Below are 17351 nucleotides of genomic sequence, written 5' to 3'. Positions count from 1 at the left end.
TACTGAGAAACGTCATTTTAATGCCTGCCTTTTGTTGACAGGCCATGATGGCTCCTTTGTCTCGGCACCTTTCCTTTCAGGGACAGAAAGGGCAAAAACGTCAACAGTATGAATGAATGCAATGTCCAACAATATGTGTGCTTTCAACAAACACTGAGGAAATTGTACTGTAGCAGCACTTCAATGATATGACAAATAACCTTTTTACACAGCATACGTAAGCCATGTATCATATGTTCATATTGGTTGTCCACAAAAAGAAAATATTCAGCAACTATGAGGCAAGTAAGAAGTCATGTCCACATATTTGAATAGTTGACAGCAGTTAGAAAATACTAATCTCTTGACAAATGTGAGACAAAGTTGAGATTTCCCTTTAAAAAAAATAGTACAAAAGCTGATATCTCATTCATTATCAATACTAGTGAGCGAGACACTTGCTTCTTTTCCTTACCTTAACGGGCATATAGGAACATCTTAAAAGACACAATTACAGGGTAAAATTCTAATTCCCTCACTTTAAAACGACCCAGTGGATTAAAGTGTAGAACTTTAAAACTGTTTAACATCCCGGTAATTGCCATTTGACTACATGAGCTTTAGAGTTACAGTGGTCTACACAGGCCTGATTGCACAAATCTGAAAAAGATAAAAAGTAACAAAATACATTACAAAAAAACTGCTATCACATATTTTCTGACTGATTCACGTGAGAAGAACGTGTCTCTTCAATACTGCTTTTGGCACTTGTGTTCTGTGTAGAAGATTTTAAATTCTGTGAAATCAGTGGACTATTTTCCAGTGTGTGGGTTGTTCACACTCTTTCTCATTGTCCCCACAGAATCGATTGTACGTGGTTTTGGGGTCGAAACCCAGGATCTCCCTCTCTTCGTGGATTCGAAAAGAGAAGGTGGATACTGATGTCCCAATGAAGAACCTGGAAAGTTACAGTATAGTGACATCAGTGACAGTGACTATCAAGATGACATCAATACCGGGACACATAAAAACATGTGATGTCTTCTAACGCCAGGGCTCCACTGGGCGCGTCTGCGTCGCGTCTCCGTCAACGTCGGGAATGTGCCCTTTTAATCAATGGAGGGTGGCTCCACTGCCCGCGCTGCGTCGCGTCAAACCCGCCCAGTGGAGCCCTGGCGTAAGCCTCTACGGTATGAAGTCAGTAACGTCCAACTAGTTCATCAACTTCCAAGTTACTTGGAAAACAATTCAATTAAAATTGAAAGTGTGACAAATATACAAATATCTTTTTGTGTGACAAATATAAGGATCAAATTTCTTTTGACCCATTCTGTAGGGGAACCCCTTTTGGTGTTTTAACTATTGAAAAATAGCAGATCTACAAGCTCATAGCACGCCACTTGGTGGCGCGCTACGAGCGGCGCGCTACGAGCTTGTAGCTCTGCTATTTTTTTTTTTAATCGTGAAAATGCGGCACAAATCTTTTAACATATAATCTTTCAGAAGACTTTTTTTTATTTATTTCGACGTCAGGCCTAGCACTCAGCGGGCGCCACTGGCCTAGCGGTTAAGGCGCATACCAAATATAGACTCAAATGCGAGTCACAGGTTCGATTCCCAATTTGCGTGGCTCTCCCTGTCTCTGTCTCACTCAACTGTGTACTATCAATAAGATCAGAGCCCCAGGAACGGCCCAGGGCTCATACCGTAGTGTACTCTGTGCAACTTTACTCTGTGCTGTACTCTACTGGCCACTTTAGGTATTGCAGCTGTCCGTGCTCAGACATACAGACAGAGATACTGTACATACATATTGCTGCATAATGGAGCGGTTAGGCACCGTTCAAAAAGGACAGCCGATACAAAAAGAATATCTCCCTGAAAAGAAAACCCCCATGACCTTTCTGCAAATATCTAGGCCTATCTCTATTTTTTCAAAGATGGATAGAAAATAAATATAGTGTAGCAAATATTAGAGCCTATACGCCCCCCCCCCCCCCCCCCCCCCCCCCCCCCCCCCCTCCCATAGTCTACGTGCACCTAATTCCATTAAAGGTTGGATTAAAGTTATATTAAGCTGTAAACATAGTCCTTTATCTCAATCTGAGCCCTAAAAATGCTTTAGATCGCATGCGTGTGTACGAGGACGATTTTGGATATTCGCTGACGTCACAACATGGGTGTCACCGGAGGCTAGCCACGGATGCTAAAAACAGCTAAGGAACGGTAAATAAAATACTATAAATTCTGGATTAAATGACATTAAATAAACACAAGATTAGTCATTTTTGGCAATTAATTAAATTCATATTATTAATTAAATTGCGGATTCGGCATATATTGGGTTAATTTAGTTGACTAAGACTAAAAGAATAATATTTTGATATTTAGTCGACAAAGACTAGAATACAACAAAACAATTTCAGATGACTGAAATAAGACTAGAACTGAAGGGTGTGTTATTCAAAAGACTAAATCATAATTCTGTCAAAATGTACACGGCTTTGTGTGCAACAAAAGATGTTTTGTCATGGCAATAAAGGCAATATATAAAAGGATATATTTAGTGCAATGTTTTTTTTCCAAAGGAGTCTTCTCCTTTGTTGTACAACAAAGGACATTTGAGTCTATGCATGCAATGCATGCATGTCGCAGAACACTTTAAAAAGCACTGGTCCTGACCAACACCTTACCTCCCTGTAAATAAACTTGAATGTGTACATTATGTAACAAGGCATACGTGTAGAAAAGAAAGGGGAGGAATGTACCTGGCATGTGCGCAGATCCATTGGTCAATGATGGCCACTCCTCCATCTTTGAGCAGCTCCAGGTCTTCCCCGGTGGGTTCAAAGCGCACCATCTCTGGCAACATCCTCTTCAGAGATTCCAGCTCTGCAACACATGCAGAGGGCTGTCGTTACTGGGTTTCATGGAGCCAAACATGAAAAAATTACAGCAGGTAAATTGACTCATGCACGTTGCTGGCTGCGATAAATCGCCCACCAGCAACGTGCATGAGTCAATTCTATCTACGATATGAAAGAGGGACCACATTCCAGGAGTGCTGACAGGAATGTCAGAAAAGAATAGAGATGTCATTCCCGTTATGAATGATGTCCCCATCTGCATGGAGCTACACCAACCACATTCCGAGACATGACAAGAGTGTCAGCAAATAATAGAGCTGTTGTCGTTCAGAACACGGGTAGTGGTGATAAATTATAAAGTGTTACTGACTGATGTCATCCTGACATTAGTAGAGCTACAACTAATGATCACTTTAATAATGGCTGCTAATCGATTGATAATTATTTGTATTATTTAATTATTAAACTTTGTAATTAGACCATGTTTTTTTTTACCCAGACAGATATCTTGAAATTGCTCATTATGTATATTATATTTTCTAGTATTCAGAGAGAACGCAGCACCCGATCTACCCATAATGTGTAACACACATTGAGGTGCCTCCAAACTACGCAGCCAAATTAGGCACAATTAGGCCTGGTTAGGCAGATCTGCGTTCCGATGACCACATTTTTCTAGTTTATCCTGTATCCTGTATGAATTGGATAACATTGGTATCTCATTGGTATCTCTTTCCCCTGTTTTCTAAAGTGCTGGAGAGACAGCATATAAAGCTATTTAAGACCTGTATTGTGCCGAATATAAAACGACTCTAAACGATTATAAACACCTCATTTGTCAAGTGGAAAAAGAACATTGAATGTCAAATAGTCATTCATGTCAAATAGGGCATTTAAAATAAGTAAAGTAGGCAATTGCATGGCATGGCATGTGAGGGATGTTCACATTCAAATATGAGAATGAGAACCAATCAAAATACCTGCTCAGCAAATATTGAAAAATGAATAGACACTACGCAGACCTAGTGATACAGCTTGCCGACGCTGTACCACAGAGTCGGCATTAGCCAAACCAACTGTCATTACCTTCCTCATCTGCATCCGTGGCAACAAAAACCCTGTCGATTTTGTGCTTTTTCATCAGGCTGCGGATCTTTTTGACTGCCCCTTTAAGGCTCGGCACATCCTCCCTGTGACCCCAGATGAAATCCTTCCTACGGAGGTGAACCCCCAGATAAGGTCCGCCTTCAGCGGAGCCCAGCTTGGCCTGGATATGAGCACAACAATACCACACACAGTGTCACCACCTCTTGATTACTGTGGGAAAGCATTTACAGTAACCCATTTAGAACTGAGTCGGATTCTAAAAACACATTCTAACCTAAGTTTTTAATTTTGTATTATTATTTTTAAATCATGTTATATGCTATATACATCATCGTTGTCGGGTGGAAACCTTGTATGTCAAACCTTTTTATTATTATTTTAAAACCGGCTTAAAATAGGCTAGTGAAAGCAGATTAGCAGATTATTATAACATGCCCAGAATGGGCATCTTGTATTATTATTTTGTATTAAACCTAAACCTGTGCACCTGTTGTTCTACATACAACCAGCCAGTTGAAGAGATCGCAGATTGAGGCTTTAACCTTTGCTTTTATGAAATTTCCCAGACCATAAGATTCTTCTGAACATGAATTCTACTGCTAGTTTGACCAATTCAAACATTGAAGATAAGGCTGAAAATAGGCGAAGTGCTCCTTTTTATATCTATTATTGCGGAGCTTGACATTACAGGAAAATGGTTAGGGTTTATGCCTGATTTATACTTGGTTGCACACCATGTCACACAAACAGAGCAACGCATTGCATTATGAGCTTGTAGATGAAAGCAATATGCCACAAGAGGTGTGAGGTTACCTTGTATTTTATAGTGGCTGAGAGGCGTGGTGCAGAGTGCCTCCAACCCTTTAAGACATTATAAAATACAAGGTAATTTGTTTTAATCCAGATTGAGCTGATATGTATGTGAACATCACCTCAAAAACGATGCATAGCCACTAAGCTAATTGACCGAAACATTGCGAGGGTGATCACGGATCAGCTGTTCATGGGAGAATAGGAGGCGCTTGCTGTCTTTACAAGCGCGCCCGGAGCCACTCATTCACAGTCCTATGAGCGCGGGCGGTGCTTCGAAGCCCACACGGCGTCGGCCAGGGTTGGTAAGGAAATCAAGCGCTTCCCTTCCCTAGTTCAGCTACAGATATGCTGGATCACCATTAAAAAGCTTGGCTCCTGCATAACACATATCTCACACTAGGTCGCAGCATGTGAATGTTTAAATCTATATTAGTACAGTATATGCATATTAATGGCACAAGCCTGTGGTGTTTCTTTACAAATTAATAAGGGCTGCTGGTTTACATATTTTTATGATGTAAGCTAGGCCGTCTTCTGTCAAAAGGCAATATCGGCGGTAAACGAGTTAAGGTGTAGATAGATTATCGTGTGATTTACTACGCGGTCTAATCAAAAACCAACCAATCAGAAACAAGTATTGGGACTAACCATTTTAGAACGGCTATTTTCAGTGCACTCAATTATAAATCTTCCTTTTTTAGAGAAAGCCAAGGGTTAGCTAAGAGAAAGCCATTGTTTATTAGTTTATTAGCTTTTGCCTTGACAAAAGCTAGTCTTCCAATCCATGCAAAGAATGTACAGTTGGAATAGACAGGAGAACACTCTCACCTTCATACGGGTCCAGTCCTCGCTGTACACAGTGTGGTCACTGCTGTCTGTAGAGTTCAGGTACTTGGCTCTGAAGTCATCTCCTATGAGCCGCAGGTGTTTGGCAAAGACCATGCTGCGGCGAGTCTGGAACACAAAATAAGAAAACCTTATAATCACAGGTACTGTGTCCCAAACTGGTGTACGGCCCGGGTATATCGGCTATTTTCAATGAATATTGAGGACCCACTTATTAGGAGATCCTAACCCCCTGTTGAAGACCCAAATAACTATTAGAAGTGAGTTTAGACTTACATCCCAGTAGTCCTTCCCAGCATAGTGGTCATGGAGGACGGTCTCTGCTCTGTCCAGCATCACTGACCTGCAACCAAGAACCATGTATTATTATTACATTTTTGTAAATTCAGTGAACACATTCTATAAGAAGTGCAACAGTGAACAAGTTTGAAAGCCAGACTCCCTCTTGGCTACTCAGAGGTAGGTTGCTAGATGGCCACATGCAAGTTCCTTTACAAGTTACAACCATTTAATAACACATGAAATATGCCACAGGCCATGGTTTGCAGTGATATTAGAACAGTTATTAGGCAGTGTTAATACTTACTACAACCCCCTTATCTATTCTAAAATCACTCTCAACCACGGCTTCATGTGGCTTATTGCGTTTATAAACTATGGCCACATGAAAATCATCACAGATCTATATCTTATATCTATATATGTAAAAATAATTTCTATAAGAAAAAAGTCACCAACTGACAGTAAAAACAATGCAGTTGCAAGGCAAACTCCACATGACATGAAACATCTAACCTGTTTTAAAGTAATTTTAAAAGTATGAATGAAGAAGATAAAGAATCAATAAGAATGCATTTGTTGGCCCAGGCCGTGGTGTAACGGTCTGGGCACCTGACTGGTAATCCAGTCGCAGTGTGCCGCGGGTTTGACTCCCGAGCCCGACACGGCCTTTACTGCATGTCATCCCCCCATCTCTCTCCCGTTTCCTGTCAGCCTACTGTCTGTCCCTTCAAAAAATCAATAAAAGGCGTAAGCCGCAAAAAAAAATATATAAAAAAAAAAGAATGCATTTGTTGTAAAACATTGCACATTATATACAGGAGGTTGAGTGAACTAAAACAAGTGCTTTTCTTCCTCTGACATCATAGGAAACTAAATTGCAAAATGTAATACATCCATAGAAAAGTGCAGTGGATACTGTAAACACATTGTAATTTGTGGAGTGATACTGATACACACACAGTCCAGGTGTGTGTTTACATCTTACAATGGGACTCAGCCAATCAGAATCAAGCACCAGAACTATTCATTTTCAAAACTTTGCATGTGTGACTGGTGCGAAGACATCTCAAGGGCCCACAAAACATTCCCGCAGTCAGACATCATCAAGGAGTTTGACAGATTTTTCCACGTGGGATAATAAAGGTATCCATCTAGTTCCGATCACTCACGTCGATGTGATGTTGTTCTGAAGGATTGGGGCCATGATGGAGGCGTGGCCTTGAGCTGACGTACAGGTGACATTCCGAGCTCGCGTTTCCTCGTAACCCCAGAACCAGCCCCTTAGAGACACAGAGATGAGACGGATGGGTGTAACAGATAGATGTATGGAAGGTGAATTTGATAAGGAACATGCCAACGTCATCCTTCTATGCCTGAAACGGGTTCACTGTGTAGATGTAGGACTACTCAAGGCTTTGAAGTCTGTGTTACTACACTGAAACTTGTGTCCAAGCTGCTTTTAATATGTGTATATGTTCTGATGCTACTGCTGCCATGTTACCCTGTTACACTCTGCCATTAATTGTATTTTAATTATTATATTATATATTTAATTATATTGAGGTACAAGTATGAAATAATTGTGATATTGCTAATTAAGCTGGTTCAAGGTCCATTTATCAGATCGGTTTCAATTGCACATGTTAAAGATGAACCATCCATGTGTGCAAAGGTTGCAGACAATGCTCCACTGGGTTATTTGCTTAATACTATTAACCTTGTACAGAAATAGCTTCATTTAGGTCATATTATTAGGAAACAGTCCATAACTTTTCTTTTTGTATGCAGTGGACTCGATATGTTGCCCAGATCGATTGTAATTGCCTGTCTTTCATTAGAATACACAGCATTACCCAAAATGTGAAATCTGTTTGGGATGGTGGTGTTGGGGATGCATATGTTGGTTGGACATACTAACAGTCCGACAGGCATAAGTCCGACAACACGTCGCTCCCGACATGCATGGCAGGTTAAAACTAACCTGTGGCAGGTTAAAACTAAACCGTGGCTTCCTGTGAGGTTAGGTTTAAGGTAGGGTGTTGGACTAATGCCTGTCGGACTGTTAGTATGTCGGACCAAACACATGCACCCGTGGTGTTGAAGGTTCGTTCTTACCTGTAATAGCCTTGTTTATCTTTAGAGTACATCAGTCTGTCAATGCAGGGCCTCTCGTCCACTTTCTCCTCCCATTTCCCATCCGTCCACCCCTCAGCGTAGTTCTGCAGCACTAGGACCTGGTCAATGAACGGACCGCCAGACTCTGGGCCAAACAGAGAAAGGAAACAAACACATTCTAGTACTAGTGAGTAAACACAGTACTGTCTACACACGATTTATTTTTCGAATGCCGTTTCTAATGTAGACTTACTGGAGGTAATTTGTCAACTTTAAACCTGGGATCCATATTTTGGGTATGCTATTATAATAGAATATTTAGCAAAATGTTCACAAAAATAAATAACGCAAAGTAGCACATTGTACGTTTGTAGATGGGCTGTTTGTGCTATTCTTCCAGGACACTGTCATATGCCTAAGTATGAAATAGGGTTTAAGGGGTTAAATTGAAAACATCCTGATAGCCAAGTGGCTAAGTCCAGGGTAGGAAATTTCCGGGAGGCCAATGAAGGACATGGCCATCGTTGCCGCTCAGTTTGGCCATGTTCCCTTCAAAGAAATGGCAGGCCCTGAGGTCACAGTGGCCTTAATGCCCTAGCTGACTGTACCACTTTCTCCCCTGTCTCTTTCTTGCCAATATGTAGACACCAGTGTCTCTTTCTTGCTGTGTAGACTAGACACCAGAGTCATTTGTTGAGATTCTGAATTCTTAACTCCCCTCAGTCCAAATCTTTAAACCAATTCAGTGTATTTGATTGATGCAGGGCTGAGCATGGATCAGATTTTAAATACCAGAATTTAAATACCAGAATACCTTTCCTGCATGTCGCTACCAGATTTTCTCTCCCTTTTTCAAGTATCTCTACACTATTATAGACTATCAATACAGGCAAGAAAAGACCCCAAATAATAAAACAAAAACGAACATCCTGTTAAATCTCTCTCATGTAACATGTGCTTTATACATACTAGGTTATTTTTTTCTTTCTCAAGATCAGCTAGAATGCTAGATTATAGTCACCAATGTACACAGTTTTTAAATGTACAAATATCATTAAATAATATATATATATATATATATATATATATATATATATATATATATATATATATTATATTATTATATATATTTTTTTTTACATAATAGGTAGTTAAACAACTAGTCGACTAAACTAGGCAACTAGTCAAAATCACTAGAAGTGAAAGCCCTACTTTATACACTTTGCTCACTGAGAAAATGTCTGAAGTGGGAACATGGTAGGTGAATTGTAAGACAGTTCATGAAGGCTACAACAACAAACAGTTATTGTATTCTATTATCTATCTATTCTATCTACTTAGATGAGTGTTGAGACAGATGGAGAATAGGGGCATGAGATGACTGATGGGACATGGTCAAGTACATTACATAAAATAAGGGGTGGCAGCAAAAACAATGGTTCCTGGTTCGATACTCGGCTCCTCCTGGATTTGTGCGGAAGTGTCCTTGAGCAAGACAGTGTGGTTGAATGTAAATCCCTTTGGACAAAGTAAATATATATAAAAATGAATCATTTTACTCACCGGCAATGAATTCTTCATACTCGATGACGGGTACGTTGGCTTGCAGGCTTGTGAGGCTGAAGAACTCTCCCCAAGGGATGCGGACCTGGTGGATATCCGGGCTCTGCCAGTGGTATAGGCGGCCCCAGGGAGGTAGCACCAAGACCCAGTCATCTCCCCCCTTCCTCAGGCTCTTCACCAGAGACGCCATGCGGATGTACACGTCCCGTCGCAAGTTGAAGCCCTCCGGAGGGTTAACGTCATACAGCAGGTACCTGAAAGTTAGGCATATCAACACAAGTGATGCATGTGCATGCTCTCTAACTAGAGTTAAACTATTGTTTAACTACGCGAACATCGTTAGCCTTAGATCGTTCAGTTCAGTTTAGTAATAAAAGTCATCTTTGTGGAACCTGTGTCAGGAGATAACTGAGGCTGGAGGGAGAGAGAACTGGTCCAAACTATTGTAAAATGAATGGGGGCTTGTTTGTATTTCAAAATAGTGCGGTCTGTGGTGCCTGCTTACTGACTTTATCTTTATAGCAGATGCACAACATGGTGTATCCAATTAGGAAGGTATGGCCTGTAACATTAATAAAACAAGCTCATAAACTTAATTTGTTTTAATTGGCAGGTCACCTTTTTTTAAAGATTTGTTTTTGTCTTTTGTGCCTTTATTGATAGTTACAGACAGTGTAAATGGACAGGAAAGAGGGAGAGAGAGAAGGGGGGAGACATACAGCAAAGGTCGTTATGAACGGGACGCAATTTGCAACTCTAGATTTTTTTAATAATGTGATGAATCTAGAGTTGCAATACCCTCCATTGACTCCCCACTCATCCAATTTGCGTTTGCGATCTGCTTGTCTTAAACGACAACTCACCAACATTGCAGCTGTAGTCCAAGCTTGAATTATCCTCTTTCAAGGATAATTGCTTGTTTTTCATAAAAATCCCCCTGAGCTAGTTTCTGTCAAGAAATTCTGTGCAAGTCATTCTTTTTCCAAGTGTTGGAGTTTGAAAGCGCTCGTTTTTATTAAGGGGTCGCGCTGCTGCCTCCTGCATTATATGCAGAGATGGCATGCAGGGCCGTTCAGTGACTTACGACGAGCGCTTCCAAACTCCAACACTCCAACAAAGAATCACTTGCACAGAATTTCTTGACAGAAAGTAGCTCATAACATGTCAACCGGGGATTTTTTTATGAAAAACAGGCTCGGAAGATTTAAAAGAGGATAATTCAAGCTTGGACTACTGTTGGTGAGTTTAACGTTGTTTAAAACAAGCAGATCGCAAACGCAAATTGGATGAATGGGGAGTCAATGGAGGGTATAGCCGCAATTTGCAACTCTAGATTTTTTTACAATCTGTTGAATCTAGAGTTGCAATACCCTCCATCCACTTCCTATCTGGTATATTTTCGGTTTCTGATCTGCTGGTCTTAAATGACGTTAAACTCACCAACATTGCAGCTGTAGTCCAAGCTTGAATTATCCTCTTTCAATCTGCCGAGCTTGTTTTTCATAAAAATCCCCCGTAGACATGTTATGAGTTACTTTCTGTCCAAAATATTCCAAGAGTGACATTTCCGAGCCGCCATTTGTATTTTTGCAATGTGCCGTAAAACAAGATGTGAGGGGGAGCGCTTGTTTAATAGAATCTTACCTGCGCAGGTAAGACACCCAAAGAAGAGGCAGACACAGTGCGACGCCCCATCACACACAGCCTTCTATTAAACAAGCGCTCCCCCTCACATCTTGTTTTACGGCACGTTGCAAAAATACAAATGGCGGCTCGGAAATGTCACTCTTGGAATATTTTGGACAGAAAGTAACTCATAACATGTCTACGGGGGATTTTTATGAAAAACAAGCTCGGCAGATTGAAAGAGGATAATTCAAGCTTGGACTACAGCTGCAATGTTGGTGAGTTTAACGTCATTTAAGACCAGCAGATCAGAAACCGAAAATCATGAATAGGAAGTGGATGGAGGGTATTGCAACTCTAGATTCAACAGATTGTAAAAAAATCTAGAGTTGCAAATTGCGGCTATGGAGGGTATTGCAACTCTAGATTCATCACATTATAAAGAAAATCTAGCCAGCGTTCTAAAAGTTCGTACATCATGTATTTTATTTTAATAAAATATTCAATCAATGAATTGTACGTCTCTAAATGTTTTGATGAATTGAACAAGGTTGTAAACAAGTGTAATGCTTAATTGGGTCGTCCACTCACATTTAACAGTCTTTGTATTGAGTTTGTGCTTGAAATGTACTGTAATTCTGCAAACTGTTAATACATATTTCAATCAATCAATCAAATCAAAGTCTGACTTTTGCTTTCGTATCTATGAAAGCAAAAATCAGACTTGATCAAATACATAGTCTTTAATCCAAAGCTATAATGCCCCTCATTTATAATTTTAATCAAAACGGCGATCGCATTTTAAGTATAATGCAAATCATCCGATTGTTTACATCAAAAGCAATCACGACAGCTAATGTTAGCTAGCCCACAGCTAGCACTCTCACCGTAGGTCCCTGGCTGCAGCAATGGGCAGGGTGGCCGTGTGGCTCGCACTGAACACATTATCGGCGTGAACATCAACAACCGCTATAATACTTAAGAACACGGACAGGTAGATATCTATCAAAGACTGCACTGAACATTTAAATGACACTGGACTACGCGCTGGTGTATTATTCGCCATGTTTTTCCTTCTCCAGCCACGCACTTCCGGGGGAGAGCAACGCATCTGTGGTTGCATAGCAACTAAATTGTTCATGTTCAGAGTTGGAGAGTGGTTTCACTTTCATCATTGAGTGTCACGTGTCGTCCTCGATCTGGTCCATAGCTACAGTCTATGGTCCATAGCCATATATAAATAAACCCACAGTTGCGCTGCTCAGCATCAGCTGCTGTTGTGTAAATAAAAGTGATAATTCCATTGTTTGTCCATTATTGTGGCCGTGCATGAAGTTCAGGACCGGTTCAACAAAACCATAGCACAACTCAAACCCCTCATTTTTCTAAGGTATAGAGGACAGAGTACAGCAACTTGCAATTGCAATGGGCCTGGTCTACAAGTCCAAGATACACCTCTTTGACACGTTTGTAATGTATCCGTCAAACAATATTATATTTGTTCTTGCTATGCCACAACAATGTGGAATGCCCTAACAGTCATAAAGAGCTGCACTTTATGAGCCACCAAAAGTATTAATAATATCTAAAACATGTTTTTACATTATAATGAAAAAGTATATGCGATATTTTTCGTGTAAAAAAAGAGTGCCACATGGACAGACAAGTCACAGATTTTGTCCATGTATGGACATGTTGATGATCCCTGTAGCCTACTTCCCTGTGCTTGAGTGCAAAGTATATGCAAACTGTCAATCAATCAATCAATCAATCAATCAATCAATCAATCAATCAAAATGGCAACAGGAAATGTTCATGCAGTGTAAAACAAAACAAAAATCAGATATCCATGTTGGTTTCAAAATGTTTATGAAATTTTTTATTTATGTTTACCGGCGTTGACAGACATGCTGTACTATAGTAGTTGGTAACAACCGAGGAGGTACTTAAAAAACTGAGTGCCCTCCAACCCCACAAGGCCACTGGCCATGACAATATCCCCTCCAAATTTCTCAGAGACTCAGCCTTTTCCATAGCTCCAGTCATCACCCACATAGTTAACCTCTCCATCAAACAGGGACAGGTCCCCCAAGATTTTAAACTGGCCAAAGTAACCCTCTTGTACAAAAAAGGGAGTAAATTAGAACCCGGCAACTACCGCCCTATTTCTATTCTAAGCTCCATCTCGAAAGTGATGGAAAAAATTGTCTATGAACAGGTTGAAAAGTATCTTGCCACTAATAAATTGCTGTACGAGTTCCAATCTGGTTTCAGAACATCCCACTCCACTGACACATGCCTCCTCTATTTGAGCGACCACATCAAACACGAGGTGGACGCTGGAAAATACTGCGGCATGGTCATGCTGGACCTCCAAAAGGCTTTTGACACCGTGAACCACTCCATACTGGTTAACAAGCTTAAAGCTATTGGTTTTGATAGCACATCAGTGAGCTGGATGCAATCCTACCTGGAGGGGAGAGAACAGATGGTGGAGGTGAACGGAACACTGTCCCCTCCCCTCCCAGTGAGCTGTGGCGTCCCACAAGGAAGCATACTAGGGCCTTTACTGTTCCTAATATATGTTAACGACATGACTTCAGCTTGTGACTGCAACTTGTTCCTGTTCGCAGATGACTCAGCACTGCTGGTCTCGGACAGGAACAAACTGCAGGTTGAAAAGACCCTCAGCTCTGAACTCGGTAGAATCTGCACCTGGCTCGCTGATAACAAACTATCCTTACACCTGGGAAAAACTGAATCCATCCTCTTCGGATCAAATAGTAATCTCAGCAAGGCAGATGGCTTCTTGGTTAGAGTGGGTGACAATATTATCACACGAAAAGATCAAATTACCTACCTAGGTTCCATCCTGGAGGCCAATCTTTCCGGTGATAAGATGGCCACCAACGTAATCAAAAAAGTCAATCAAAGAACAAGATTCCTTTACAGGATCTCCTCACTGGTCAGCAAAAACACCTTGAAGACCTTAACAGGAGCCCTCGTACAAGGTTTCTTTGACTATGCATCCACCTCTTGGTACCACAGCACCTCAAAGGCCCTAAAAACAAGGCTCCAGACCTCCCAAAACAAACTGGTCAGGCTCCTACTTGGCCTCACCCCCCGAACCCACCTCACCCCTGCCCACTTTGACAGGCTGGGATGGCTTAGGGTCGACGACAGAGTACAGCATCTTGCAATGGGTCTGGTCCACAAGATTCGATACACCACCAAGATACCCATGTACCTGTCTAAATACTTCCTTAGTGTAAACGAAGTCCACACCCACAACACCAGAGGGAGTACAACAAACCATGTACAACCCAGATTCGGCACAAACAAGGGACTAAATTATTTTCGCTCCTATGCCACCAAAATGTGGAACGCCCTACCAACAGTCATTAAGACATGTGAATCCCTTGACTCCTTCAAAACCGCTCTCAAAGGGCACCTACGGATGGCTGCAATTCGAAACTGGCCTCTGTAAAATCTGAATCCCCCCCCCCCCACCCCATTTCCCCTCACTGTATATGTATCTTTTCCCTTTTTGCTTCCTATATGATGAATTCCTGTTCTGTTCTTTAGCTACATAGAAGTGTCTATTTGTATGTCTCTAAATGTTTTGATGAATTGAACAATGTGGACCCTGTTGTAAACAAGTGTAATGCTTAATTGGGTCGTCCACTCACAGTTAACAGTCTTTGTATTGAGTTTGTGCTTAAAATGTACTGTAAATTCTACAAACTGTTAATAAATATTTCAATCAATAAAAAAAAACTGAAAGAAATATTTGTTTGTCTCACATAGGAGTCGTTGATGCTTCCAACCACAAGAGGGCAATGTCTGACCAGAGTAAGTCTACCTGAAAGCTCAATGAGGGGCAGGCCACAGACACATTAGTTAATAGTCTTCCACTAGTCTAGTGGCTCATTGTCCACCATTAACCGTGAGTCATTGTTGTGTCTCAGTGAAGAACAGAGTGTAAGGTCGTTGATGTGTCTGTGAATTAAGAACAAACAGAGTGTAATGATGGTGGCACTTTGGTCATTGCGTGGTCTACATGTACTTACAGTTGGCTTGGCTAAGATCTTGCACAGAATAAACGGCATTCATCATCATCTTGTAGCCTCTACACTACTTAGGCTGCTTAGCTATAGCGCAGTGTTTCTCTAAGTGGGGTCCTGGGACACCAGGGGGTCCTTGAAGGGGTTCCAGGGGCAGGGGTCCCCAGCGAAATGTGTGAACCAAAAATCTTGTTAACTTGAACCCTATGAATTGGCTATTTGAAAATAGCCAATCTACAAGATCACTTGTTGCACTGTGATATGTTGTGAGCTTAGATCTGCGAAGAAGAAAATGTGTGTGTGTGTGTGTGTGTGTGTGTGTGTGTGTGTGTGTGTGTGTGTGTGTGTGTGTGTGTGTGTGTGTGTGTGTGACTGTGTGTGTGTGTGTGTGTGTGTGTGTGTGTGTGTGTGTGTGTGTGTGTGTGTGCGTGTACCAGGCAGGGGGGCAGTCAGACAGAGGCTGCATCCGAATTGCTAGGGTTGTTCCCTACTCCCTACCCCCCATATGGGGATCCAGACTCTAGTGGACTCTATAGTGATGATTTCGGACAATACTCCCTGTATGGGGAGCACCGACTCTGACGTCAATATCGGTAGAGGGCGCTGTAGGTCCGCGGGTTCATGTACTTTTTATTTGCATGAAATCAGGTTTTTTCAGATCGCCTCATAAAGAAGTGTTTGAAAAATAAACAAATCATCCCGGCCGTTTCACTCATTTGGATATGAAGGATCAACTGACTACAAGAAACCAGTCAAAACGCTGCTGCTGAATTTTCGCTAGGAACAGACTGTATCAAATAAGTGACTGCAGGCTGTCACCTCCCTGCAAGGACAATTTTTTTAAAGTTTTAAATTCATGAATGAATAAAGAAAAAATAGGTTAATGAAAATATGTTTGCAGGCATTTAGGCCTATATGTCTATGATAAAAAGGTTATTTTAAAATAACATAGGCCTATGAAAAATAGCCGATCTATAAGCATCGGCTCCGTGTTGTGAGCTTGTATCGGGTAGGCCTACTTTTGGTAAAGAATTACCAAAAGTAGCCGATCTACAAGCTCTGCTCACAATAATAATACGGACGTCACGTTTGGTGTTAACAGAAACAGCAGTCCAATAAATGTAGCCTGGTTAATAAACCAGACCGAATCAGCCGTTGGCAAAAATAAATTGCCTGCCGGCGGTCCGTGCGATATTAGTCTGGTTTATTAACCAGGCTAGTTCATTTATACAGGTTATCTGTGGTAAACAGCTCACAGACCCCATCCCCCTCCGAGTAGGTGTTAAGACTGGCTGCCCGTGGAGTGCTGTTAATTTTGTGCTAGCACTAAACCAGTGGTTGAAGTGGCTCTGTATGTGTGCCCCCGCCAACACCATCTCCCCTAACCCTGTACAGGGGTATGCTGACGATGTTCAAGTTGCCTCCTATCATGGCGCTGAAATAAACAGCATGCTCTCCAGAACCGACTCCTTTTTGGAGTGGTCAGGATTAGAGGTCAAAGAGTCAAAATGTGCAGTTCTCTATGAGAGGCGGAGCGTGGGAAACCGCTGGTATCACTCCAATACAGATACAATACCTGCATTCACAATTGGCAATAAACCCCTAACAGTCTATTCACGTCACCAGACATACACATACCTGGGTCACAAGTTTAATGTGGCAGGTGAGTGGAAAGATCAGGTCGAGGAGAGCATTTCTCCATTTCTGAATACTCCAGCAGACTTGATTCAATCCATGCATCGCCCTACCACTCATCATGAAGCTGGAGGCAGTCAGAGTAATGGCATTAGCCAAAGTACAACACTTATTCTCCAATGTACATGTTCCACGAAAGTCACTACGTGATTTAACTGTCAAAACTGTACAGTTAGTGAGACAATGGACTGGCCTAAACACACACACAACACGTGACATTATATTCCACAGTAAAGGTGAGGGTGGTCTGGGGGTCCCCAATTTTGAATGGGTTTATATTGCTTCACGTCTCTCTCATCTGTTGAATATGCTGAACAGTGATGACCAGTATGTGAGAAGGCTTGCTTGTTCTTCTCTTTTTTTGGACCTAAAAAGACGCAAGGTCCCCCTGGCG

At 41.5% G+C, this 17351-nt stretch overlaps 1 protein-coding gene across 1 annotated transcript; it reads right to left on the bottom strand.

The window, feature by feature from the left end:
* Positions 1-12265, bottom strand: pofut2 (protein O-fucosyltransferase 2). The gene is made up of 9 exons (XM_083776556.1): positions 12086-12265; positions 9573-9826; positions 8010-8154; positions 7064-7174; positions 5889-5955; positions 5595-5720; positions 3933-4113; positions 2748-2871; positions 1-937 (listed from the first exon to the last, which is right to left on the bottom strand). The coding sequence occupies exons 1-9, from the start codon at positions 12262-12264 to the stop codon at positions 784-786; spliced, it is 1341 nt and encodes a 446-aa protein (XP_083632682.1). The 5' UTR covers position 12265; the 3' UTR covers positions 1-783.
* Positions 12266-17351: the final 5086 nt, after the last annotated feature.

This window comes from Protomyctophum parallelum, assembly GCF_964188405.1.
Source record: "Protomyctophum parallelum genome assembly, chromosome: 11".
NCBI classification, from domain to species: domain Eukaryota; kingdom Metazoa; phylum Chordata; class Actinopteri; order Myctophiformes; family Myctophidae; genus Protomyctophum; species Protomyctophum parallelum.
Note: the sequence above shows the minus strand (reverse complement) of the source record. Positions and strands in the feature narration are given on the sequence as shown.

Excerpts from the sequence above, each read along its gene's own strand:
- pofut2 (XM_083776556.1), bottom strand. The coding sequence starts at position 12,264 with ATGGCGAATAATACACCAGCGCGTAGTCCAGTGTCATTTAAATGTTCA. Across the intron at positions 5,721-5,888 it reads CTGGGAAGGACTACTGGGAT|ACTCGCCGCAGCATGGTCTT; the intron begins GTAAGTCTAAAC and ends TTTGTGTTCCAG. Across the intron at positions 4,114-5,594 it reads AGGACTGGACCCGTATGAAG|GCCAAGCTGGGCTCCGCTGA; the intron begins GTGAGAGTGTTC and ends GCTCATATCCAG.